The sequence below is a fragment of the Sminthopsis crassicaudata genome, chromosome 3 (genome assembly GCF_048593235.1).
Source record: "Sminthopsis crassicaudata isolate SCR6 chromosome 3, ASM4859323v1, whole genome shotgun sequence".
NCBI lineage: Eukaryota > Metazoa > Chordata > Mammalia > Dasyuromorphia > Dasyuridae > Sminthopsis > Sminthopsis crassicaudata.
In genome coordinates this window covers 173,237,667-173,264,638 of record NC_133619.1, presented here as the reverse complement: position 1 = coordinate 173,264,638, position 26,972 = coordinate 173,237,667, and the positions used below count along the sequence as shown (strand labels likewise).

Genomic DNA, 26,972 nt, shown 5'->3' with positions numbered 1-26,972 from the left:
CCTCAGGGATTATACTCTCCTCCGGGTTTTCTCAGTAAAGATAACTGGAGTGGCTTGCCATTTCCTTCTCCAAATAGAGTTAAGTGACTTGGCTGGAATCACATAGCTAATGAGGTTAAATTTGAACTCAGGTCTTCCTGATTCCAATAGTCTAAACACCGAGCCACTTAGCTGTGCTACAGTAGCTAATGTCTACCCTCAAAATGTATATTTATTTGTTTATATCTATTTATGTCCATTTGGTTTTCCTTAAGGGCAGAGATTTTCTCATTTCTATATAGTCTACATTCTCTTTACCTAGTACAGTAACACATAATAAGTGCTTACTAAAGATTTATTGAATAACTGATTGACAGATATGTTTCCTTATTTGTAAAAAATGGGAGGAGCAGAGTAAGAAACCATTGAATTCTTATTTCCCATCTAGTTTTGGGATTCTCCAATCTAAGCACTCTATTATTTCCTATTTCAGGTGAAAGTGCAGCTACTGGATCTATTGCTGGATGTTTATATGGCTTGCTCTATGGCCTGAACAATATTCCCAAAGGCTTGTACCAGGACCTCGAACACAAAGAGAAGCTTGAGAATTTGGGAGAAGCACTTTACCGCATATCCACAGAAGAAAAGTAAAGCAGTTTCTGCCACTTTCCCTTTCTATAGAGACTTTTTCCAAGTCCTATGGGTAACCCCTTAGTTTTCACAATGCAGGCTAAATGAGCTTTTATATATGTAGTAATGTATGTGTGCAGTTTTCAGCTAGCAAAGAGATCCATGCATCATTGGCCACAAGAAAGCAGCACTCCACAGCTCGATTTCAAGGATTTTCCAACATCCTAATTGCTAGATGAAATACATTTTTGTCCTGTGAGAATATCCTTCTTTTAAATTAGCTGATCCAAACCCGTTTTATTGTGGCAATTACACATAATTTGCCCCACTTGAATTTCCAAAGAAACCAATCATCTCCCGGACAACTGTGTATTTTCATTTGTATCGCAAAACTAATGCTCTCTGCTATGTTATTTCAACAAAGCTAACGTCAATGGCTATCCTCAGAAATGTCTCCTATAGATTATAAATTTCTTCCACCACTCATTTAAGTTTGGTTTCTCTCATTTAGATTTGTATTTTTATGAATTTCACCCAAAGAAATTGAATGCTCTCCAAAAATTTATTGATAAAACATCAATCCCTTCTTGGTGTGATGATGCATTTGTATTATTTCTGGAGATGTTTCTATGATGGGGGAATATTCCGTAATTTTGTGCACTCAACATGCAGCCAAATGACACTGTGTTTAGCATTTTTAGCATGTGTTTTTAATCACACTAGATCTTCTAGAACAAACTCTTTTGAAAGCAACTTCCTAAACAAACTAGGAAATAAATGACTCTTGTGTTGCCCACAAACATCATTTTCTCTTTCCTTGGTCTGGTTTTGTCACGTGGGATGAGGTCAGCATGAGAATCTGCAGTTTAGGTCTTCTGCAGCTTTTCCCCATTCAGGCTCACTGATCCGGAAGTGATGTCTTCCCCGTGACTGAGATTTCTCTTTCTGAGAGACCCAAAAAAGAAAGCAGTTGCTCCCTTGCTAAAAATAACTGTACTCTGGACAACCTAAAAAGAAAAAAAAAGTAGCATCTGGTGTGAATAAAACAAGCAAAAGACAGTTTTGTGTTTAACGCTACATACGCTTTGCCACCATTTCCTGTTTGCAGCTTGGCTAGTTTCTTTTTTGTTCCTTTTTATGTCCTCTGTGTCTGTATGAAAGAACTTGCCCCACAGAATATGGTCCACAGGACATGCCATAGAATGGAAACTTAAAGCTGTGGTCTGTGTACAGCACTCAGACCGCCAGTACTGCTCCAGCTAAGTAATATATGGCAGGAGCAGAATGTGCTGGTTAAGCCATTCACTAACCATCCAAGGTACTCTTAGCATGATTCCTTCTTTCAAATGGCTTCCAGTCTAATATCATAAGGCAATCATGCCTTACACTAGATAGGTTTTTTTCTTAGAAGAAGAAATGCCCTTTGCTCATATTTCTTCCTCTTTGGGCTTGGTTTTTGTATCAGTACATTAATGAAGAGAGATGTCCGTCAGTTAGGATATGGGGAGTCAAAATCACCTTTGGAAATGTGGGAGTCAAAAGGTGCAACTAGCTAAACATCCTGACATTTCAGTTCAAGAAATCAATGCTATTTAGATCAGAAACTCAACCAATTATGAACCCTTTTGGCAGGCTGCAAAATGTATGGGCCTCTTTTCAGAATGTTTTTAAATACACAAATTTACACAGAGTTATGAAACAAAACCACTTTTAAATAGTTATAAAAAATATTTTTAAAATAGCTTTATATACCCTAAGTTATGAATCAATGCTTGACAATTCAAACTTGATTCTTTTTCTTATCTCCCAAATTTCTTACTTCGTCATGCATGAGTAACCAGAGTTTTTGAGGTGAATTTTAAGTGGAAAGCCAAAAATGGCTTGCAGAATGGGAACAGGAATTTGTGGGTTATATTCTTTTTCTTTTTTTCAAAGAAAAGATAATGTCTGCCAAAGTCTTCAAACCGATGAACCTAAGGGGTTTTGCAATTTGTGTTTTTAAATTATTGGAAGTAACATTCCCAAATGATGGCATAGCTTTCTAAATCAAGAGAATTTTTTGGGGGAAAGCCTTAATATTATAGATAATGACAAAAGAGAAACTATCATAACATACTGCATCTATGTAGAGATATGTAATTTAGTTGGATTAAATAGAAATGTGCAAGAAGAAGTCTAACAGTGAATAGAGAGCTGGCCCATAATAGAAAAGACCTCAGATCTTATATATATTAGCTCTGTGACTACGGGTAAAAGTGTCTCCGTAGCTCTTCGGACTAAAAGACCCAGATGTAGTTGAATATGTCTTGGTACCTTGTCTACCATGGAAGAAGCTTCTATACTGGGAGTTCCAAATATTAATGAAATTATATGTACTAACTATAAATTTTTTAGAAGATGCTAATCTACACTGGCAAAGAAAGTTTCTTACTGTATGAAATCATAAGTATAGATCCAAAAAGAAAAAAAGGAAAAAGAAAAGAAAGAAAGAAAGAGAAAAAGAAAAAAAGAAACCCATTAACACATTCCAGATTTATAAATAATTTTTTTCAGGATTTGGAAATATATATATATATTTGACCATCTGGTGCTAAATGGAGTTTTTATTTGTAAAATTATATGATGTCAAGAGAAGCCTTAAGCAAATAGAGATCAGTTAAATTTAATTAACCATTAGAAATTGGCTTTCAATTTTAGGAGATTGTTCCTGCTGAAGACTTTGAATCTTGAACTTAATAATTCATATGGATCAGAAAAATTCAGTAATTATAAACTAAATGTGAAAAATACTTCTATTACATTATCCTATAATAATATGGATACGGCACTGGATTTGGAGTTGAAAGAGTCCCAGCTCTTCTACTCACTGCTTTTGTGATGTTGGACAAGCTACTTCTCTTCCTTTGACCTCAATATTCCCTATAAAATGATGGGATTGGATCAGATCAGTGGTTCTCAAACTTTTTGGTCTCAGGATTCCCTTTTCTTATTTGGGTTATACTTACCAATATTCATCACATTCAAAATGAACACTACTTGGTATTATTGTGAAAATAGTTTTGACTTCATGGACCCCCTGAAAGGGGTTCCCAGGCCACACTTTGAGAATGACTGCATGAAATGATTTCTAAAGGCCTTCCCATTCCTGATCCTGATGCAGAACTAGAACAAACAGCATAAAGGGTATTTGAAAAAGCAAGTCCAATATCATTATAATGTTCTAAAATGTTAGTAGTTATCCAGATCATTAGCCTGATAATAATACTAATATGTAGTATTTTTAAAGTACCTAATATGAGTTGGTCACATAGGACCCTAAGAGGGAAGTACTTTTATTATCTTCATTTTACAAATGAGGAAATTGAGGCAGAGAGAGACTAAATATCTTGCCTAAGTTTATACAGTTAGTGTATGTTTAGGCCATATTTGAATTCAGGTCTTTCTTATTCCAAGTCCAATGCAAGTCCAAGACCTAGCTGTCTCAAGAAAATTCTTTCAAAACTTACGAAATTTCTGTTTTTGGTTTTATGTGCTAGTTTCTCTAACTATTCCCCTACTAAAATGGTGCCATAATAACAAATGACATAAGAATGTCCAAGTGGTAAAGCTAGTAGTGAAAAAACTCATCACACCTGAATGCTCTGTGTTCTTGTGATTTCTTACAGCTGAGGAAAAAAAAAAAAAAAAAAAAAAAAAAAAGATTCAGGGAGAGACCTAAGACTATATGGTTTGTCATTGTAAAGCAAAGGTACAATTTTAGGTACCTGGTCTCTCCTTTCAGAGTTTAATTTCATACTGGAATAGGAAATGAGGATGTGAATCCTTAAGCTGAATGATGGGAAACAGTTAACTGTGGCAATTGACAAGGTAGATATAGATGAGGGGATTTTATAAAACTATCATGAGAGGATTTGAGATCTAGAAAGAACCAATGGTGTCACTCACATGAAAAACCTCCTTCCAATTCTCCTATATGCCATGCTACCCTGCTATTTTTGCTATTTCCCATATTTCTCCATACAAATATTCCCTTGGAAGCAAAATTTCAAAGTCCCTTTTGTGCCATTAGTATAGTGTCTGTACTTTGATAGTAGTATTTTTGTATTATGATATTCTATGGAGAATTTGGATATCAGATCACAAATCTGTTAATTTCCTTGGGAAATTTTTAATATAAATTATATACAATTTTTTAGGGGGAATACTTTCTATTTAGTTCAAACCAGCAAGTAGTTGTTAAGACCTTAAATACACAAAACATTGTGTTGGGTACTGGAAGAAATGTAATTTGGATAATACTTGGTTCCTGTTTCTCATAGAAATTTACAGTTTATGAAAGTGATAAGCTTTGTTCAAATAATTTAATACATACTAATACTAATAATAAGTGCACTAGAGGAATACAAAGTGATATGTGAGGATGGAGAAAGAAAAGATAACTATTACTTGATGAAAAATAAGAAAAGTCTTTATTGGCACCTTTGAAGTAGTCTTTAAAGAATGGATAAGACTTTAAAAGGTAAAAAGAATATAAGAGAAAGTCCAGGTTTTCTTATCTATATTAAGGCTAAAATCAGCATCCCTGAAATGCAGCAGCTAGATTTAGTGGACAGGGGGCTATTGGCCTTGGAGTCAGAGAGATGGGCATTTGATGCCTGCTTCAGATACCTATTAGCTGGATGACCATTGACAAGTAACTTGCCTCATAGAGGCACAGGTAACTCTCTAAGATTACAAATTATTAATTAGTTGTCCATCTGCATTTGTGGAGAGAATTTCCACACTGGAAGTTTCCTACACACATAAACTAAATTAACTTTAAACCTAAATTTCTAGCTTCAAAAAAAAAACCTGAAATTAAAATCCTGAAATGTATGTCCATTAAAACTAGAAAAAGCACAATGCTATCCATGCTATAGATTTTCAATATATCCTTATTGAATATATGGAAACATTTACATAGTACAAGGATTGTAAATATTCTCATTTATAAACACTGATGTGTCTTTTGCAATCAAAACTAGAAAAATTAAGTACATACCCAGCATGTAACAGGAAAATTAATGAATATAAGATATATGATCTTAAAACTTAGAATAAAATTTTTTGTTAATTATATTCATGAGGGCCTAATAGCAGAGCTCTTCTAGCAGCTCAGAACAACAGGTGAAGCAAGCAAGGAAAGGCACTGAATATTTATTGAGTCCTTACTATGTGTTGAGGACTATGTTAAGCAGTGGGAATACCAATATAAGAAATTAGAAAAACAGGAAGTTTCATTCCAGTGGGGGAAAGACAACACATAAAAGGAAATAGGAAAAAAGGTCTATCCCCAAAAGAAACTTACCAATGGAAGAAAGGGGTCGATCAGCATGGCAGAGAAATGTTGCAGGTGAAAAGACCCCAGGCACTGAGTGAAATTCCAGATTGAGAGAATAGCTAAATCATGCTGGCAAAGTCTTAAAGTCAGAAGCGCAGCTGCCACTATTCCCTATTGCTGTTGCTACTTCTTGTCTCCATTTTTCCACTTATTTAGATTTGATCAAAGTAGAAAAGAAGTTTTGGTTTTTTTTAACAGACTGCCTTGAGATTGAATGAGCTTCTTAGAACATGGGCAAAATTATCCTTTAAGAATGATATAATACAGCCAGTCAAAGGTATTGATTATTCATGATAGAGAACCTTTGATATTTCTGTCCAGATTGATGATCTGTCCAGATTATCTATCTGTTCTGTCTTTTTATTAAAACTATTTTTCAGCTTTTATTTTGTTATTTGAGAAAGGTGGCTAGAACACAAAGCTACAAGCTGGGAAATACTTCTGCTATTGTGTTAGAGACATGTTTATAGACTAGAAAGAGTGCCACAATGAGTGATAGGGTGATATAACCAATACTTTTTCTCAAGGTAGTAAAATTTAGAGGACATCAAAAGCCCTTATAGCAATCTAGAAATACTTGATCTTAGTACTGTGGTATTTTTGAAATAATATTAAATTTTTCCCCATTACATTTTTAATATTTGTCATTTTTAAAAAATTGAATTCCAAATTCTTTCCCTCCCTCCCTTTTCCCTTCCTCTCTTCCTGAGATGGCAAACAATCTAATATAAGTTATACATGTTAGCAATTACTTATTGAGAGAAATTAAAATAAGAAGCTTCTAAACAACATCCTTTCTCCCCCAGCGTGAATTTCCCCCAGTTGGTCTCAGCTCTGCTTGTGTCCGACTCATTGAGATGATGTTCTAGTGTTCTTCCTTCCCTCACCCCTCAACACACACACACCCTTAATACTCAATTGACTTTATTTTAAAAAGTAAACTTGATTATGTATTTTGCGACCTGAGTGCAAAAATTGCTATTCAATGACTGTGATTGGAAATTTTTTCATGCCTCAATTTCTCTGTTGGTCAAAACAGACATTTATAATGACCTCTTTCAAAGATGGAATAAAATGATTCATGGAAGATTGGAAAAGCCCTTTGCAGGAATAGCCATGAAAACAGTTTTTTTAGTCTATCAATATTCTAAAATTGAGGGATGAAGTAGTATTGCAACTTTTAAAGTCATCCTCCTAAAATAATTTGCTACTCTTGAGATGATTTCTGCTCTTGTCTATAAAAGATCATGTATCTACCACTAATATAAGAAAAGAACTTACAGAGCCTCTGAATGCACAATGTTCTCTACAAAACATTAGACTTCTGAGGCTCATTTTTCAAAGTAAACACAGAGGGCTTAAATCGGTTCATGTGTCATACTAAACTGTATGTTTTCTCTGGAAGCCTTAGGCCATTCTTTTAATTACCCTGATCTTTATTTGTACTGGTGTTGGTGAAGTGTTTTTAGAACATTGTAAGTGATTAATCTTCAAAGCATCTAGGTGAAGTTGCTGAGCATGATACAAATCCATTAGATGAGAGCAGGTATCCACATCTTCACATATTTCCTTATCAGAATGATTTCTGCCATTCAAACTCTTTCCCCTATAGACTTTATTCTCAATAGCTGAGATTCTTAACCTTTTTTTTTAATGGCATGGACCAACTTGGCCGTCTAGTAAAGCCTCTGGATTTCTTTTCACAATAAAGTTAATAAATGCATAAAATAAAATATGCAAGATTACAAAAGAAACAAATTATCTTGAAATTACTATCCAGAAAAGTGGTTTTTTTTTAAGTTTGTGAATTCTAGCTTAAGAATCAGTGGATAGGGGCAACTAGGTGGCACAGTGGAGAGAGCACCAGCCTTGAATTCAGGAGGACCCGAGTTCAAATATGGTCTCAGACACTTAACACTTCCTAGCTGTGTGACCCTGGGCAAGTCACTTAACCCCAGCCTCAGGGAGAAAAAAAAAAAAAGAATCAGTGGATAAAAGGCTTGGTCTAAATAATTCATTAATGATTATCATCTCCATTTCTGAGCAGTATTTAGATCAAGAGAAGCAGCAGTGAATCAAGGAAGACCTAAGGCACTATTGCATATGTCATTTGAGCTCTTGCCAGGCAACTCTCTTAAGAAGCCCATAAATTACAAAGAAAGCTTCCACCTGCATTGATAGAAAAGGAATTTTTTCTTTTAAGAAATCCCTATAATCAGTGAAACCACAGGACCAGTCCTCATTCCTAATTAACATATAGAGCTTTATTTTTCTCATTTTTGAACCAGCTAATTTTTTAAAAGAATTTTTGTTGTTATTAAGTCATTTTAGTCATTTCCAACTCTCTATGATCCTATTTGGGGTTTTTTCTTCTCCAGCTCATTTTATAGGTGAAGAAATTAAGGCAAACAGGGTGAAATGATCACCCAGCTAGTAAGTGTCTGAAATCAAATGTGAACTACTACCTTCTAATTGAAAAGATGGTCTACCCTACTGGGTATAAATAAATATAACTAATAAGGACTAAAACTGGTAGCAAGCAGTTCACATCTCCCAAGTTTCATTTAAATATCTCTGCCAATGAAATTACTTGACAGCTGTGCTCGGCCCACTAATGAACTCTCAATAATCCTCTCAGAGACTATCAATTTGTGAGAAGTTTATATATTTGTCAACAGTCTCTTATTCAGGGGAATGCTTAAAGTTTCAGCCCCAGAATTAATTTGGTTTTTTAAATTCTCAGAAAAGGGACCTTGAATTTGTCTGAATCCTTGAGTTCAGTCATGCAATGAACTTGTGAAGTCTGGCAGCTAGTAAATGTTGCCAAAACTATGAAAGTTTGTATGCTTAATGGACCCCTCACACTAATTTTTTTTCCCTTTGAGAAGTCATAAGAGGTTTGTCTAATTCTAAATATCTGCTTTTTGAGATTGTGATAAAGAATCACATACACAGGACTGGAGGAAAAAAACATGGATTCAAAGCTTGCTGCTGATGCTTGGTATACATTATTACTTAGGCAAGTCAATTTATAAAATGAAGTAGTAGGAGAAGATAGCTCCTTTCAGCTCTAGACATGATCCTATAATATTCCTAAAACAGGCAGTCAGGCAGAGAGAAACAGAGACAAAAACAGAGAGAGAGACAGAAAGGCAGGGACAGACAGAGAGAGACACAAAGAGAGAGAAATAAAGAGATAAGAGATACACAGTTAATTAAGCACTTATTATGTAACAAGCACAATGATGCAAAAAAAAGACAGTTACAAGATCACTGTAGGGATTAGAAAAGACATTCTTAGCCATATTTCCTTAGGATAAAAAATATTATTTGAAAAAAAAATTCAGTGTTTTATATAGAATAGAGAGGCCTGGTCTAGGTTCTAGTTCTAAGCCTCCATCAACAAGTTGTTTGAACTCAGATAACTCATTTAATGTTTCATTGTACTTTAATTTCCTTATTTGTAAAATTATAAGACTAAATTAGATTACGTCTAGGTGTCTTTCCAACTTAAAATTTCATGAATGATGTGACAGCAGATAATTTCGTGCCAGAAATAAGGGCTCTTAGCCTCTTATTGATTTTAAAGAAGTTATTTTGCCTTCTGTTTTCTAATTTTCCTCATTTATAAAAGGGAGAAAAGTCTATTATTAGATTTTTTTTAATCGTCCAAGTCTGTAATTTTTTACCAATATAGATAGTTTCTGGTAGAAGGGTTATATTGGAAATATATGCTAAAGACAAGATTAAAAAGTGCTGAAACCATCACCGGAAAGATTTGATACAAGGTTAATTTCTTACCACAGGAGAAAACAAACAAATAAAAATCAGAGAAGCAAACAAAAAAATTTAAATCTAAAGTTTTAAAAATAATAATTTAGAAAATGTAGAACTGGGGATCTTACACTAAAAGACAGATGCTTTTAAAACCTGGACTTTGAGGTAGTTTTTTTGTAGTTGTTACTATTTAAAAGAACATTTAAGGTATCAGGTTTTACTTTTAAAAGTCCCAGTAGAAATTTCCTAAGACTTAAACACCCCTAGAAGTAAGTGTGGAATATTTTAGCTTATCAGCAAATGAACTCACCAGCAAAAATAAATAAATAAATAAATAAATAAATTTTAAAATTTAAAAAAAAAAAAAAAATCTTCACTGAAGTCCTGAAACAGGTTCTGCTTCATATATAGATATGTTGCCTCCAAGGAATGAGCAGAGCAAGATCCTCTGATTAGAGATATCTCCCTTCTGTCACAGTGGGATAAATACTCTCATTAGCCAGTCATTCATTTGGTCCTTGAATGCCTCTCAGATTTCCCACTGGGACAATAAGACAGTTTCTGCTTCATATATAGATGGAGCAGAAGGTTGACTCCAAGAAGTGAGCAGGGCAAGATCCTTTGATCAAAGTGAAATAAATGCTATAATTAGCCAGTCCTTAAAGGGTTTAAAAAAAAATCTTTCCTCCTTTCTCCATTATACAAAACAAAAAACAAACAAAAAGCCTCAACTTTTTTGGCAGCATCTGAGAGCAAAGGTATTCATGAAAAGAATAGCTAAAATGGAGAAAAGCCTGTGAAAGAGATTTTATTTGCCTATTATTTTTGCTTAGAGTCAGTACCACCCCTAAGGCTTCCCTGCTCACATATCTCTTTCTCCTTTAAACTTACCTGTGTTTTATCTCCTTGCATCTTGAGATGGTATTTTGTTATCGTCGAGGCAATCTGATAAGCTAATTTCTAGAAAATATGTTTCCTTCATATTTAGATTGTAATGATGGGGAGTGGGTTAGTGGTGACCTTCTCAAAGATAATTCCCCTATTTCTGTTCTCCAGTTCTATTAGTAAACTCTAAAAGCAGGGAAGAATGAGTTTGTAGCTCTATGAGAGAACAGTGGTCCTAAATGCCCCACTCATTATCTTCTTACTTACTGTCAGGGATCTAAACTTTTGATGGTGAAATTTGTATAGATGTCATATTTTGGATTCAATTACTTTTTTTTATTATAAAAAACCAGATTTGATAAGTCTTATTTAGAAATTTAAAATGAAATTATACTTCACAGACAAAAAGAAAAGTAAAATCTCCCCAAAGTTTATCAAGCTTGTGATTCAGAACAAAATTATAACCCTGAGTCATTATTGTAAGTAAGCAGACTCTGGCTTTGTGAGTTAGGTCCTGTTGATGGAAAGGGAAGAACTACCAGAACATACACATTATTTCCCAACTGTTGGGGCAGTGGTGAACATACTTGTGGTCCTTACTACCTGTGAGGGTGAGACTGATGGAATTCTGAGGTATAGTAGGTCCAAAGCCTATCCAATGTCCACAATAAGCCTAGCACCAATGTTAAGTCCCCCAAAACAGTGTCATCATCAGCCATCTAAGGAGGAAAGAATTAGTAGGTCAAGGTCAGAAATGGAGTAGGACAAAGCTTCAATGACAATCCCTGATTCATCAGTAAAATTATAAATGGCTGCTCCACTTCTGGTGGCTGGCCAGAGAGAGCTTTTGGTGAGACAGACAAATCCAATCTACTAAAAATAAAAATAAATAAATTATTTACCAACTCATAGCATTCATCAAGATATTCAGAAAATCTGCACATCAACTTATAGATATTGAAAAATATAGACACCAACATTTTAATGAATACTTCAGAAAGTGTATAAGTCAGTAGAAACCAATACAACCTCTCTTCAGTATAAAGAATAATGGGAGAAGAGAGAGGGAAGTATATTCTTTTTTTGCTTTATAATTTCCCCTTCCCCTCCCCCACCATCAAAGGCTTGAAGAAAGTGATGGGGAAAATGTTAATGATGCTAATTAAACTGAAAATTGTATACTCCATACATTTTCCCCCAAAAGCTGATTGTTAAATATTTACCAGTATACTCTTCTGCTTCCAGCTTTAAGCCTATGATCTTTTGATCCTTTTTACTGCTTCTTCTCTGAAAAAAAATACTTATAAATAGTTAAAAGAACAAAAGTATTAAAGAAATACAGAGAATGAGACTTTGATATTTCATAAACTGTTTAAGACTCTCCTATTGGAAGTTAATTAAATAATAAAAATTGCTTATATTTATGCAGCCCCTTAAAGTTTATAAGAATATATTCTCACAACAACCCTGTGATATTTTTATTCCCATATATTTGTATTTCCATTTTACTACTGAGAATACTGAGTCTCGGTCAAATCAGAACTACAACACTAACCAGGTCTTCAAAACAGATATCAAAAAGAACATATGCCAGATTCAATAAATAGCAAAGTTCCTAACAAATAGCAGGAACAGATTTAAGTTAACAAGTTAATGACTATAGAATGGGTTGTAATATGGAGAAAGGGATAAACAAGAAAAGTAAGGCTATTGAAAATCAAGCCTTTAGGGGAAAATGATATGAACCAAAACAATACATGGAGAAGACTGAACATACTGGGATTAATCTTTATTCTTTTTGGCATGAGTAGCTTTAAAAAATATTTTAATATTTTATTTTTTCCCATTTATATGTCAAGATAATTTTGACGTTCTTTTTTAAAATTTTGAGTTCTCTACTGAGAAGCAAACAATTTGATATAACTTATATGTGTGTGTGACTAGTTTTTTTGTAGCCCCATTAAGCTGATATCTATTTAAGCATCTTCAATGTTCTGAGCACAGTATAGAATAATAGGCATAGGATTGGGGCAGAGGGTAAGACAAAAGAGTAGAGGACAGGGGCAAAGAGGGAAAAGATAAGCTTATGGTGTAGGAGTTTGGGAATTGGGTTGGAATTATTGTGCTGGTCAAAAATAAAGGAAAAACTTCCTGAAGGTTAGAGTCATTAAACACAGATAGTCTCTTTGGAAGAGATGGAGAATTCCACCCCTTATATTGGTCCAGGGACTTATTCCACCTTTCTGCAAATATATCATGCTAGTACTTCATGAGTAAGATCACCTTGGCAAAACTTCAACTGCCCTGAATGAACATCATAGTTCTGGCCTCATGTGCTATTACTGTCCTGTAAATCTTGATTTAAAAGCATTTTGACCTTCTCAGTGGGCAAAAACTATTAGAGGGGGATGGTAGGGACAATATAATTCTGAAATAATTCCAAAATCACTTAAAACTATGAGACCCATGTAGTATTGAAATTAAATTAAATTTAACAAATGTATTTATTAAGCACTTACTAAGCAAAGTGGAGCTCAGAGCCAATAAAAAATGCCACTTACTTATCCACTTCCATCCTACTAAAGTGGAACACAAAATTGTTTATGTAATAATGCTCTCTTATTGCAGTTATAACTTTCTTTTTTTAAAAAAAAAATCTAAATAGAAATCCATTATAATATAACCCAATATTATGTGATTTGGATTTTTATTGTTTAGTCACCTTTAGTTGTGTTGAACTTTTTGTGACCCCATTTTGATTTTTTTTTTTTGATAAAAACACTGGAATGTTCTGCCATTTCTTTGTCTAGTTCATTTTACAGAAGAGGAAACTGAGACAAACAGGATTAAGTGATTTGCCCAGAATTACACAGCTAGTAGGTATTTGAAGGAGGGTTTGAGTTCAGGAAGACAAGTCTTCTTGGTTCCAGGCCTGGTCAGGCTATCCACAGGGTGCCTTAAATTTGAACTCATGAAACTATTTGGAGAAAAATCCTCATCTGTAAAACAGATTGGATTCCTTCTAGGATCCTTTATAGCTCTAAAATATTATGCCATAATCCTATTTATGATCCCCCAACTATTATTATAAATACATTATGCTATCTGAAATACAATTTTTATATTAAGTTTTAGTTGGAAATACCTTGAATATACTGTTATATTTTAAAATATGTTCTTTGGGGTCAAATCTGTATTTATTTCTCCTCAAAAATTTTTTATCTTTCCCAATTCCAAACTTATGTAGCAAAATGAGAGGGCAACTAGAATTTCATATCAATCTTATTTTTATATTTAAAGTGAGTTTCAGGGCACAGCAAATTGATAACAGATTAATTATGACTGGTGAATAGTTGTATCACAGTGATACTTTTTTGGAACATGCTCATTCAGAGCTCTACAACTTCCCATGTCATGATCTGGAACTGAGGATGCTTCAAAAGGGAGAGAGGAGGAAGGACACTGGTCATCAATTTGTTAAGACAATCAAAATACATTAGCTTTGAGGATTGTCAGGTGGTTATTTCATGATTGATTTAACTTGTGAAGTCCTTACTTAAGATAATTGAAAAACTAAATCAGCAAGTGTATCCAGGCTTACAGTTCACAATGCCTGGGGACTTACAAGGGGAGGTTGAGTGTTTCAACTTCTACACAGCTCAGAACAATGCTATTCTCAGTTTTTCCAACTGTGAAATGGAGAGTGCCTGTCTGTAGTCAGTCTTTTTGCAGATTAATCATTTACCCATCAGATGCAGTAAGTTGGACATTGAAAAATGTCCTTATTGTACCCATAGACAGCTGTGTGATCTTGAGCAATTCTGGGTTTCAGTTTCCTCATCTAGGAAATGAGTAGTTTGAATTAGGACTAACTTCTAGCCCTAAACATCTATGATATAAGGTCTATGATTAGCCTGACACTCACTTATTTTGTGATGGCTGGTTCAGCAGACTATTCAAGTACCCTAACAGCTGGGTCTGTTGTTGTTTGTCCTTCATTCTTGAAGAGGACCATGACATTCAGGGAGGTGATGCTATGACATGCAAGTGAATTGGATTGAACAGAGAGACAGCTGGGCTAAATCACCAGCTTTACTTTAGCTTTTGGAGCCATCTGGATCCAGTGGCAAGACATAGATCACGATGACTGGATACAGTTGGAGATCCTGGACTTGAAAATCTTTAATAGGTCTTAGTTCCATTGAGGCAACACCCAATCTTTGGTTAAGATTAGGTAAGAGATGAGGGAGGGAATGGACTCTTTTACCTGGTTAAAAAAAAAAATCTGAAAGAGGAAGACTCAGGGTTTAGGGCCCAAACAGAAACAATTGTTATTTATATTCACTCTGAATCAATAGGGTCCAGGCTAAATCCTTCTTGGTCATTGTTGGGGCCTTTAATTAAACATTAAATGGGGCTCAATTAAACAATTAGGCCTCTTCATCATTTGAAGGTGCTCATAGGCAGGTTTCAGTTAATATGGGATGAGCTGGAAAAGAAAAATATCCTATAAGGAATTAAATTTGCCAAAGAAAATTATTTTTAAGAGAGTCAGGCAGTTATAGGATGATTACAATAGCCATGTCACTATATAGTCCTGATTAACCCAAACTCTGGTATAAAACTATTTACTGTCATATAATTCATGAAATTTTATAATAATTCAATACTTAACTAAGTAGGCAACATAATTAATTAGTCTTTATAATCAAAATCTTCCCTAGAATGGGCAAAGCAGGGTGATCACCATGGGACTTAAATTTTCCCCTCTTCAACCAGAAGGGTAGAACTAAATTATTTGAATACCTACAGTAACAAATCATTTCCCAATGTAGTCCAGTCCTTTTTAGATAAGTTCTAATTGTTCAAAGAGCTTTCTCATATACTGAACCAAAATCTGCTTCCCTGTACTTTGACCCATTAGTCCTACTTCAGTTCTCTGAAGCCAAGTAAAACAAATCTCATCATTCTCTCTCTCTCTTTTTTTTTTTTTCCCCTGAGGCTGGGGTTAAGTGACTTGCCCAGAGTCACACAGCTAGGAAGTGTTAAGTGTCTGAGATCAAATTTGAACTGGGGTCCTCCTGAATTCAAGGCTGGTGCTCTATCCACTGCGCCACCTAACTGCCCCTCATCATTCTCTTGCATGAAAATCTTTTTAAGGATTTCAACACAGACATCTCTCAGACTTCTCTAAGCTAGATGTAGTTTCTTCATGTTTAACTCTTCACAACCCCATTTGGGGTTTTCTTGACAAAGATAAAAGGTTTGCCATTTTCTTCTCTAGTTCATTTTACAGATAAGAAATTAAGGCAAACGGGTTAAGGTTTTGAACTCAGGAAGATGAGTTTTCCTGACCTTCAAGCTCGGCCCTTTATCCACTGAGCCAACTGGTTGCCTTTCTAAGTTAAATACCCACAGTTAATATACCCTATGTGCTGCTGTTCATATAAAGTAAGAATTTGCCCATTTTGGCTGTCTGATCTGCCAGGATTGCAGTCAAAGAATTGAATTATCTGTAGCTGATGAATGAGAGAAGCATTATCTGATGACTTCATCAAGCTTTACAAGCTCTGAGGTCACTAAGAATAAGATGAAGGCTTCACAGGCATGTGACCCAAGGTCCATTCATTTCATTAGTATTGAGTATGAAGTAATTCCCCCAATATTCCGGGTGCTAGAAAAGTGATCTCTCTTGATTTTGATTGCTATGCTTGCTGGCCTGCTTCCCCAGCACACTCACTCCATTGTTATCTCATTTCTCTTTTATGACTTTTGTGGTGAGTTCACCATTTTATTTAGTAACTGATTCATACCAGTTAAAAGAGTTCTCTAAAGCTGCACCTGTTGGGGGTTTTTAAAAGCTTGGGTTCTGTGAGGTTGAATAAGCCTTTCTTTGGGAATAAACTTACTTCCAGGAGAGTTGCATTGTGTTTCCCAAGGAACTAAGAGAATATTAACATACAAAATGGGTCATTGGCTAAATTTTCAATTCACTGAGGTGGGGAGTTGTTGTTTTTGTTTTGTTTTGTTTTGTTTTGTTTCTTTCCTGGAACTACTTAACTCATACTGGTTGTCCGAAAGGACCAGGTAAACTAAAATTTCTGGCCTAGGGGGAGGCTTTATTATATAATTGTCTAGAATGAAGCCTTACCTGGTCAAACTATAAACCAGCTATTACTTCCAATTTGGTATCTAATCCTGGATGTGCAATGGAGTGAGTCCTGGAGTTCTGAAGACTCATCTTCCTGAGTTCAAATCTGACTTATTAGCTGTGTGACCCTGGACAAGTCACTTAATTTTATTTGCCTCAGTTTCCTTATCTGTAAAATGAACTAGACAAGGAAATGGCAAGTATTTTAGTATTTTTGCCAAGAAAACCTCAAATGGGTTCATGAAGAGTCAGACATGACTGAAAATATCTGAACAACAATAAAAATCTAATCTTATTCTTATTCTCTAAGGCTTATTGTAAATTCCCAGGCAGTGAACAAACACTCCTCATCTATTCAAAGAATTCACTGTCACTCCTTCCCTTCCTACACACACACACACACACACACACACACACACACACACACACACACACACGTCTTTTCCTCTAAGTACTCACAAAAATTGCTCGGGTACTTACTTGACTGCCACATCCTTTCTCCTCCTATATCAGGGAGTCTTGGAACTTCAAAACCAAAAAAAAATAGGTCTTCTTTGCAAAAAGTTTGGAGATTTCTAGTTTAGGATAGGATTATATTTGTTTTTAAATCTATTTTATACTTTAGATGAAATATTACAGTCACAGAATCACAAAATCATGGAATTTAAGAGTTGGAAGGGACCTCAGATCCCATCTTGTTTAGTTCATACTCGGAATCCCAATGATGATATATGAGTGGTCATTCAATTAAGCCTTAATATCCTTAAGGCTATTCAAATGGAATAGTATTACAGGATTTCTTTTTATTTAATTTTATTTACATGTCCAGAGTTTAGGATTTTCAATTCAATTTGGTCTCAGAGACGTAAAACTTCCTGGCTGGGTGACCTTAGATAAGTCACTTAACCCCAGTTGCCTTGTCAAAATAAATAAATGAAAATGAATTATAAATTGGGAAAGTATAGATAAATGAATCTCACCAAAAAATTCTTTTTTTGTTTTCTCTTTTGCAGCAACAAAAATGTCAAGGCATGCATCGATAAGACACCGATTGATCCAGTGGCACTGAAAAAGAAGATAAATAGGATGACCTCTGATCCTGGGGTGTTTGCCATCCTTAGCAGTTTATTGCTCTATATCACAGACCGTGGTGATGGATCTCCCCAGGTGCCCCCTAAGAAGGCCAGATGGGCAGAAAACAAAGAGAACAAAAGAGATAGTAACTCAGATCAGGATCCCAACAACTATAGGCGGCCTACCAAGTTCCAGCTTCTTCAATCCAAATTCATGAACCCAAACCGTGAGCCCTACATCAAAAAGACAAGGGAGGTAGGGAGATTGATATTTAAAGACAGACAAGGGACCAACAGGAGCTTTGTGAACAATACCATTAACAAGCTCCTAGAAAGAACCAAGGAGAAAACAGGAGAGAACAAAAAGCCATCTCCTCTTGAGAAATCTAGATGGATTAATCCCACCGGGAAGAGCACAGTGAAAAACATTCTGAAGATGTTCCTAGCAGCAGAGGAGAAGGAAGCAAAAGAGAAAGAAGCAAGAGAGAACCCTCCAGTCAGGAAGCCCAGAGCACCCAATGGGGTTTTGCCAAAGATCGTGGGCAAAAAGAATTCAGTCTTTTCCAAACTCAAGGAGAAATTCGAACAAAGTGGTACACTTTGCTCAGAGGCAAATGTGTTGCTTCTGCGTAAAGAGGACAGGAAGAAAAAAATTCTGCAAAAGAAAAAGATGCACAAGCCAGAAATCCGGATACTACAGCTGGCCACAATGGCAAGCACTAATATAAAGACCCCATTGGTTCAATATTTGGCCTGCACAGCTGAGCCCATACCTCCTTTCAGCCTTGCCACCGTAATCAGCAGCCCTTTCAGTTGGATGTCACACAGAACTAAAATTAGTCGGTCTTATTTTCAGACTGCTCCCAGGAGAGAAACAAGCAAATCTTTCAGCCCCCAACTTATTAAATCTGATGAGACTAAAATACCAGAAAATGTGTCACTAGACAGAGAGAAGAAAGGGCAGCTAGAAAACATGCAATATTTGATGCCCAAGGTCATGACTAATCAAGGGGAGCTGGTTGAGTCAAAAATAGCTGGCTACAATGCTGGACCTGATTTTCTTCCTATAATAGATTCCACTCCTGCTTTATGTGAAGACAAAAGCCTTGTAGCCCGCCCTCCCGTTATATCTCCACACAGTCCATGCATGCAAGGCGGTGCTGGATTAGCTGGACCTGATGAGATTTTAGCTTTGATGGGAGAGAATACACCAGAGAACTCATGGGAAGCCAGCCCACATGTCAATTTAGCTCATCCCAGTGCCACTAGGCAGGATATATCACCTGGAAGTCTCCAAGGTGTGGGAGTAGGAGAGATTCCTGAAATTATCATGAGTATCTCTAGTTCCGAGGAGGAACCTGAAATAATAACCCCAGACTCAGAAAGAGAGCCCCTGTTTGCGACCCAAAAATACTTCACAGAGCAGAAAGCATCAGAAAATATTCCATCACTTCACTCTCCTGTTGTGGAGGCTTCTCGTATGATCCAGTCTACAATTGACCCCCCACAAGTAACAATTCATATGCCAATTGTTTACAAAATGCCACCCCTTCCTAGCACTCAACAAAATGCTTCCAGTTTTGAAGGCGATCATTCACATGTGCTTGAAGGAAAGAAGGACAAGCAACAATTATCCCCTATTGAATACAAAAATGATGATCAAGACACAGTTATACTCAGCAGTCTAGTTAAAAATCCAACTCAACTCTCTATTTCTTCCAAGCAAAATGACCAAGACATTCAAGAACTACAAGCAGAACCATTGAGTGATATGTCTAATTTCAACCATAAGCCCCCAGCTACCATTCTGAACCAGAAACTTTCAGAAAATTACACCGGAGAAGAAAACACGTCTGCCTTTAAAAGATCCCCTATTCACCCGCAGAATGATTTCATGAATCATGAAAGTGATTTTGGAAGAAAGAGCAATACTTATCTTCACTCCGAGAAACATCAGTTATCTGAATCAAACAAGAAACCCGAGCTTAGAAAGAGCCCCTCAGTTGAGAGAAATAGTGCATGCGACACTAGTCCGCGACCAGTGCCATCCAGTGACTCGATGAAGTCTGAAAATCATGCTCAGAGGCACAGGGAAAGCTCGTGTAACCCAGAAGAATCCGAAGTGCCTTCATTAAAGGATTCTGCTCATACCCTAAACATAACTAAAGGAAATGTTAATCACACTGTTGGCAAGAACAAATGGAACTCATCAACTGACATGTCCCAACCTAGCAACGATGCTGCCCTGGAGAAGGTTGTAAGGAACAATAAGAAACAGGCAGTGCTGTCACTAAGTGACACCCCAAACATAGAAAATAATATTACAGGAGAAATAAATCCCTTAAGCAACTACAAGGAAAAAGAACCATCAACAAATCATTTTGTGGCACATGGAAATTACCTTGTAGAAGAGAATTGCTCTCATAAACCTGAGAGACCCCAATTATTAGCATCAAATGAACCAGAAAAGCATGAAAATAGTATAGCAACAGAAAGGAGTCTCTTGAATAATAATGAGAAATACCAAATTGGGGCACCAAAGTCTCTTTTTATACCTGATAATGGTTCCATGGAAGACAATACTCCTCATAAGCTTGACACACACCAATTATCAATTTTAAGTGAAATGGCAAAGTGCAAAACCAGTGCCTCAGTGGAAAGGAATAATTTGGGTGAAATTGAAAAAAGCCACGTGCCAACATTGAATTGTTCCAAGACACAGGAAAACAGTGCAACAATGAAAGAACATATCTTGGGTGATTCTGAAAAGAAACAAATTACAACATCAGAGTATGCCATAGCACAGGAAAATGGGTCAAGAAAAGAAAGGGCTTTATCGAGTGATGTTGAAAACAACCAAATTCCAACATCTCATTATTCCATGATTCAGGAAAATAGTGCAAGAGAGACTATTTGCCATCATTTAGATGAGGAGCAGTTAACTTCTGATAAATTGACAAAGGGAAAAAGCAACACTGAATCAATGAAACTTTCTACTGGCACGGAGAAGAGCTTTGATGTGGAGAATTGTCAATCCCCATTATTAAAAGTGGGAGTGAAACAAGTAAATGTTGGTCCTGAAAAAAAGAAAAATAATCTGGACAAGTACCAATTACCTTTGACTAATACACTTACAAAGCATGAACCTGAGATTCCAGAGAAAGATAACTCTAAGTTCAATTGTGAAGAATACCAGTTATCCCTGGAAAATGTGGAAAGACTGGAACATCCCATGATCCAAAAGAATAGTAATTTGAGTAACGTGAGGATGTCCGAGATGGCACCATCAGATAATACTGGGCTGAAGGAAATCAAATCCACAAGTCAAAAGGCTACCATAAGCATTGCTGAAAAGCATCAGATACAGTCATCAGGTGATTTGGTAGGACTTGAAAACCTTTCTGGTTTAATGAAGGATGCCTGTCAAAACTTAGAAAAAGACCTGTCACATTTGCCAAATGAGGTAGCAAAGCATGAAAGTAATCCAGTTCAGAAAGGTGATGCTCAAGCAGAGAAGAACCAGTCAGCACCTCCAAAGAATGCTGATAAATCTTTAAATAAAAATTCTGTAGAACAAATAAAATCTATCTCAAAATTACAATTCAAAAACAAAAAAACAAAAAATGACTTGGAGAAGACTGTCAACACTACAGATAAAAAAGATACTTTCCACAGCAGTGAGAAATCCCAAAGCCCATTTACAAGTGATGTTAGAAAGAAAGAAAACACTATCTCAAAGTCAAAAAGCACTCAACAAATCACGAAAAAGGCCAGTGTATCTTCCCCTGAACCTTTAGAGAAATCTGACTCCATTCATGTTGAAGGTAAAACACTATCCCCTGATTCCAAGAAATCTCAAATCCCATTATTCAGTGACCCAGAGAAGCATGAAAGCAATCGTGAAGAAGAGAAGGAAATCTGTGGCAGAAGAGATAAGTTGAAAGAACCCAAAGAGCAAGCTAGGTTAGCTTCATTTGCTAAATACAAAGCCCAAAGTTTCAGTGACCAAGCCTCTTTTGATTTATCATTTAAACCAATGACTGTTAGAGCAAATGATACATTTAAACTCCCTAAATAAGATGAATTAGCACTTTACATATCATGAGCTATTGCATTAACCACTCCTGTTTTATCGGATATTTTTTTTACCATCTCTAAATTATTACAAGATCTCATCCTGACTTCCACATATGCGATTGTTGGATGGTATTTCTGTCCTATTCTATTTTACATAAAATGTATATTAAAAGAGTTGAAGCTAGGAAGAACTTAGTAATCAAGAGAGCTCTTTACACTGGAATGTTTTATTAAGGAAGACTGTGAAAAAAAAAAAATCCTTTTTCTGAAAGTTTCCTTTGCAAAACAATTTGCAGACACAGATTTTTCCAGAACTACCTCAATAGCTCCACCTTTAGACTATGGAAGCAGCTGGCCATCTTGCTAGGTACCCAGAGAATATGGCAACTGGCAGATGTCCAGATGTGTCTGACACAAAATGGTGGGCAAAGCAATGTGCCAACCAAGAAGCTGTGAGGCAAAATAGAAACCAATGATGGGAATGCATGTGATTTTTTTCTCCAGACTATCCAACTTCAGCCATTCCCCTTCCCTACCCCAAACCTGAACACACAGATCATGAAAGAAAGGTAGAGAGCTTTAATTAGCTGTACAGGCTGTCTAGGATCAGTTTGCACCAAATGCCTTTGGCAAGCACAAACTTGGATTTGTGCAAAGAATGGCTCCTGTTAAAAGCATCAGCGCTGAGGGGAGAGAGAGTGTGTGTGTGTGTGTGTGTGTGTGTGTGTGTGTGTGTGTGTGTGTGTGTGTGTGTTTGAGTGAATTGCACGTGTGTCCTGGATTCTTGCAATTTATCTCTTCTACCCTAGATTTCCTTTTGCGTCCTGTCAAGCAAAAGATGTCACTAACATTAGAGATAGGAACTGGAAAGTCTTATCTTGGTCGTGTTTCCTTAAAAAAACACCCAAGTGTTTGGGACCGAACTAGCTGTTCAAATGTCACTGACACTTCCAAGGGGAGGAGAATTCCTGCATGGGTGAGAATGATCCCTCTGAGCATAAGTGATTTTCCCTGTCTCAATGTTCGTTGGATTGAATTGTGCCAAGACTGTGATGTTTCCTATCCTCTCCCAAGAAATCAAGTCATAATGATGTTGCAAAATTACATTTTTCTAAATATGCTGTATTTGTGGAGCAGAGGCTATGTGGGGGGGGGGGGCATGCTTTCTTTTGTTTTAAATTGTATATATTCTTGCAAAGACTAATTTTTGCAAATTAAAACTTTTTAAGGCAGTTAGTAAAGACTTGATTCATTAATAATTATCACCCATTATTATCCACAGCAAGGATTTTGGCAGGTCTGATCTATTTAGTAAAGGTCAGGTTGCTGAAGTAGCCAATTTTAAAAATCCCATAATCTTTTAAATGGCACTGAGCTTTGGAAAGTTACAGAGCAAATCAGGCGGTATAAAGTTCATGCAAATGATTTGCTCTCAGGCTGTGGGCAAGGGTTTCAGATTTCATTCCATTTTTAAGTTCTCCCTTTTTCCAACTATGAAATTAATGTTTAAATTCTGGAAATTATATAAATTCCTCATATGAACTTCAAATTCTGGAAGATCTTAAAGAAAAAGTATAATGACAAAAAATATTGAACCAGAAGTTAGAATACTGGCTCTATCATTGATTATCCATGTAATCAATGCCAAGACATTAACTTCTCTGAGTCTCATTTTCCTTCTCTGTTAAAAATGGAATAACAAAATGTCGGTGTATGTGTTGAGATTATTGCGAGGATCAAATACTCTAATGTATATATAAAATTATTCTGAAAACTGTAAAGCACTATGTTAGTCTTATTACTGTTGTTATAAATATCTCCTGAATATGCACTTCTCTGACTTGGATATTCCTTTGGAAGGGTCTTTCTCCCACCTTTAAACATCTTGAGAAGGTGCTCTGAAAAACTTTCCTAATTCATTGTATTTCTATGGAGTTAGAAGCTCCATTGATTTTTTTCCTTTTAACTCCCCATTTATAATTTCTAATGTCAACAAATATATAACATACATACTTATTACACAATTCAGATGTCTGAATTAGGAATAAAGGATGGGATATTCTCCTCCACAGAGGAAGTAAGAGCAGATGGAAATACTTCCAAAGAAGGAGTCAATTAAAATATTTCTTTCATAAGTGTCAGTTTGGTACTTGGAAGGTACAAAGGCTTATGAAGCAAATCAACTGAATCCTGACTTTTACAGAATCACAGAATTTGAGGCTTTACGACAATCTTGACATTCACCTCTTTCAAGTCATACACAAAAAATAATCCACACTAGAACATACAGGACACATGGACAACCTCTACTTGAAGACCTTCAAGGATAGGACTTTATCAACTTCTGAGTCCACCCTTCCGTTCTTAGACAGCTCTATTTTTCCTGACAGCAAGCCTCAGTTTGTTACCTCTTTGCAACTTCTACCCACTGACAATTTTTATTGTTTAAAAAAAAAAATCCTAATGTAGGAGCCTGATAAATAGTAAGTGTTCAATTATTATGGTTGTTGCTGATGATGATAATGATAAATATAGTATTAAAAAGTACTTGTTTTTAAAATTTCCCAGGGTCAAGAAGTAATCTAACTGCTCTCCATTCATGGGGATACTTATGGAAAAGTGCATCAAGTTCCTGGGCCTTTTTTTTTTTCTTTTTTTGGCAGATGTGGCTACCAGAGGTTAAAAAAAAAATTACAAGAATACTATAGTCACTGACCATTTTATTTGTAAAATAAAAACAAATATGGTTTTAATTGCTGTTTTATTAGGAAGGAAAAAGGAAACAAGCATTTTATAAAGCACTCACGCTATGCCAGATATTTTAAAAATATTATCTCATTTTATACAACAATCTGGGAAGAAGCTGCTATTATTCCATTTTGTTAAGGCACCAGAGGCTAATTGAGGTTAAATGACTCGTCCAGGATCACATAGCTAGAAATGTAGGAAATTCGATTTCAACATCTTGATTCAAGGCCTAGGGCTTTATCCACTGTACCACCTAGCTGCCTAAAGTGCCTATTAGACTAGAAGACAAAAGGATACTTGTAGTCATCTAATTTGAAGTAATGGAAATATATCCCAATAGAGAAGTTAGACAGTCAGTCCCTGTTAAAACTATTCAGCAGCTGCACGATCAAACTTACCCTTCTGCCAGCAAGCCCCACCCATCTAACTTTCCTTGCCTATTTCTCCTGCTATTGCTAAAGGTACTGCAGTATTTGATTCTATTCAAAATTTTAACTGCTAAATTGATTCTTATTTAAATAAATAGAAGTTATTCAATAAGTAATTTTCATAAAGCTTTCAATAAACATGGGCTCAAATTTCTAAATATCAGTTCATTGTTCCAATTGCATATTTATGCTAAAAAAATTTTATTCTATTAAAGAAAGAACTATTAAAACTAAACTAAAGTCTAGGCCTAAATACTATTGAGGTAATATGTACGAAGGGAGTATATGCTTTTTAAAAATTGCAATGTCATTGGAGAATTTTCAATCGTGTACTTGATTTTGTATATTTGTATGATACTTTATTTATTTAATTATACATAGCACTTTTTTTTTTACAATTCCTTTTTTTTTTTTTTAACAGTTTGTAGTCTTGCCTAGGAACCAAAAAAATCTTATAGAACATAGGCACACATAATCTTTGAGTAAACAACCTTTCTGCAAATAAAATGTAACTTTTTTTAAAAGTATTTTTAAAGTTACTCTGCAAAATAGTGTTTTTGTCTAAAAAGTCAGAGATTCAGCATAGTTTCTTGATACCTTCCTGAAGGGTACTTTTACAATTTAAGTCATACGCTAGTGATTATTGTTGAACTACCGCCATTATTTATTAACATTTCTTATTTGTATCATTTGCTTTGTTTTGAATGATTCTAAAATGAAAATTAATAAACACTAAAGGAATTTTTGTTTGAATTCTTTGAATTCTCTCTTGTTTACTTCATTTGGAGGAAAGTAGACAAATAAATAAAATTGTTTTATATTGCATTTCTTTACTTGGTATATATTTAAAAGATTCTCTAAGGTTACATAGTTACTGCTTATATAAGCTTCTGAGCAAAGAAAAAAAATCTCTCAGAGCATTGAAGATGAGAATCAACAATAATGGGAAGATGCCATCTTGTGGCAAGTTTGAGATGGCTTGTTTTAAATTAAAGCAACTGCCTGAACCAACAATATAGGGATAATTGCTGGAAAAAATCCCTTCTGTTATCATTTATGCATCTGAAAAGGCTTATACCCACACTGGAGTATTAGGAAAGATTGTCGCATTTGGGGATCCCAGGATCCCATTTAAAATCCATCCTCTAGTTACAAAATGTCAAACAGCACTGATGATTTCATGTGATCCATCCTTACTCTAATGTCTCTGGAATAAGAGAAAACATTTTCACTCCTCAGATTGATAACCTACGTACTTTCTTCTTGTGTGAAATCATCAGAGGATCGGAGCACATGATAACCAATTCAAATCATGACTCTCCCACTCATGTCTCAATTTGTTAGTATTTGTTAGTAGCTGAGAGGGACATATGATTTATTCTCCCTACAAAAAGTAATTTTCAGTTTTCTTGCACTGTCTATACATTATGACCTAAATCTTTAGGAGACCATATTTATATAAAATTCCTTCCCCAAGGTAAAGAGATTTCTAAGAAAAATAAAGATCAATTTTCCTTGTTGTGATAGACTTCATTGGGATGCTGAAACAAGATTTCTGTCATCCAAAGCCAATGCCTAAATTAAGAGCAGAATAAGATGTGTAGCTATCTGTGCAGATCTGACTGCTCCCAAAATATCTCCTATGCCTATGCAGAATAAAATTTTCATCAATAGTGTCACTAATGAAGGGTGGGAGGTACAGTGCCTGTAATTACCAAACACAAATTCAATAAAAAACAAACAAAAAGACAAAAAAAAAAAAAAATAGTGTCACTAATGAAATGAGCAGAACCAGGAGATCACTATACACTTCAACAACGATACTATATGAGGATGTATTCTGA

The 26,972-nt window shown here is 35.5% G+C and overlaps 1 protein-coding gene and 1 long non-coding RNA gene across 3 annotated transcripts in view; one reads left to right on the top strand and one right to left on the bottom strand.

Annotated features, from left to right (window-relative positions):
* ADPRHL1 (ADP-ribosylhydrolase like 1) overlaps positions 1 to 25,877 on the top strand; it is a 72,622-nt gene extending 46,745 nt beyond the window's left edge. The window contains exons 7-8 of one of the 2 annotated variants that reach the window (XM_074299580.1): positions 473 to 626; positions 17,816 to 25,877. In XM_074299580.1, the coding sequence (XP_074155681.1) occupies positions 473 to 626; positions 17,816 to 21,953 (4,292 nt within the window). In that variant the 3' untranslated portion in view covers positions 21,954 to 25,877. Of the gene's footprint in view, positions 1 to 472; positions 1,669 to 17,815 lie in introns of those variants that run through there. The other variant, XM_074299581.1, reaches the window with a different exon arrangement.
* Positions 13,275 to 17,885, bottom strand: LOC141560825 (uncharacterized). The gene is made up of 3 exons (XR_012487826.1): positions 17,783 to 17,885; positions 17,283 to 17,377; positions 13,275 to 15,140 (listed from the first exon to the last, which is right to left on the bottom strand). It is a non-coding gene; the product is annotated as an uncharacterized LOC141560825 (long non-coding RNA).
* Positions 25,878 to 26,972: the final 1,095 nt, after the last annotated feature.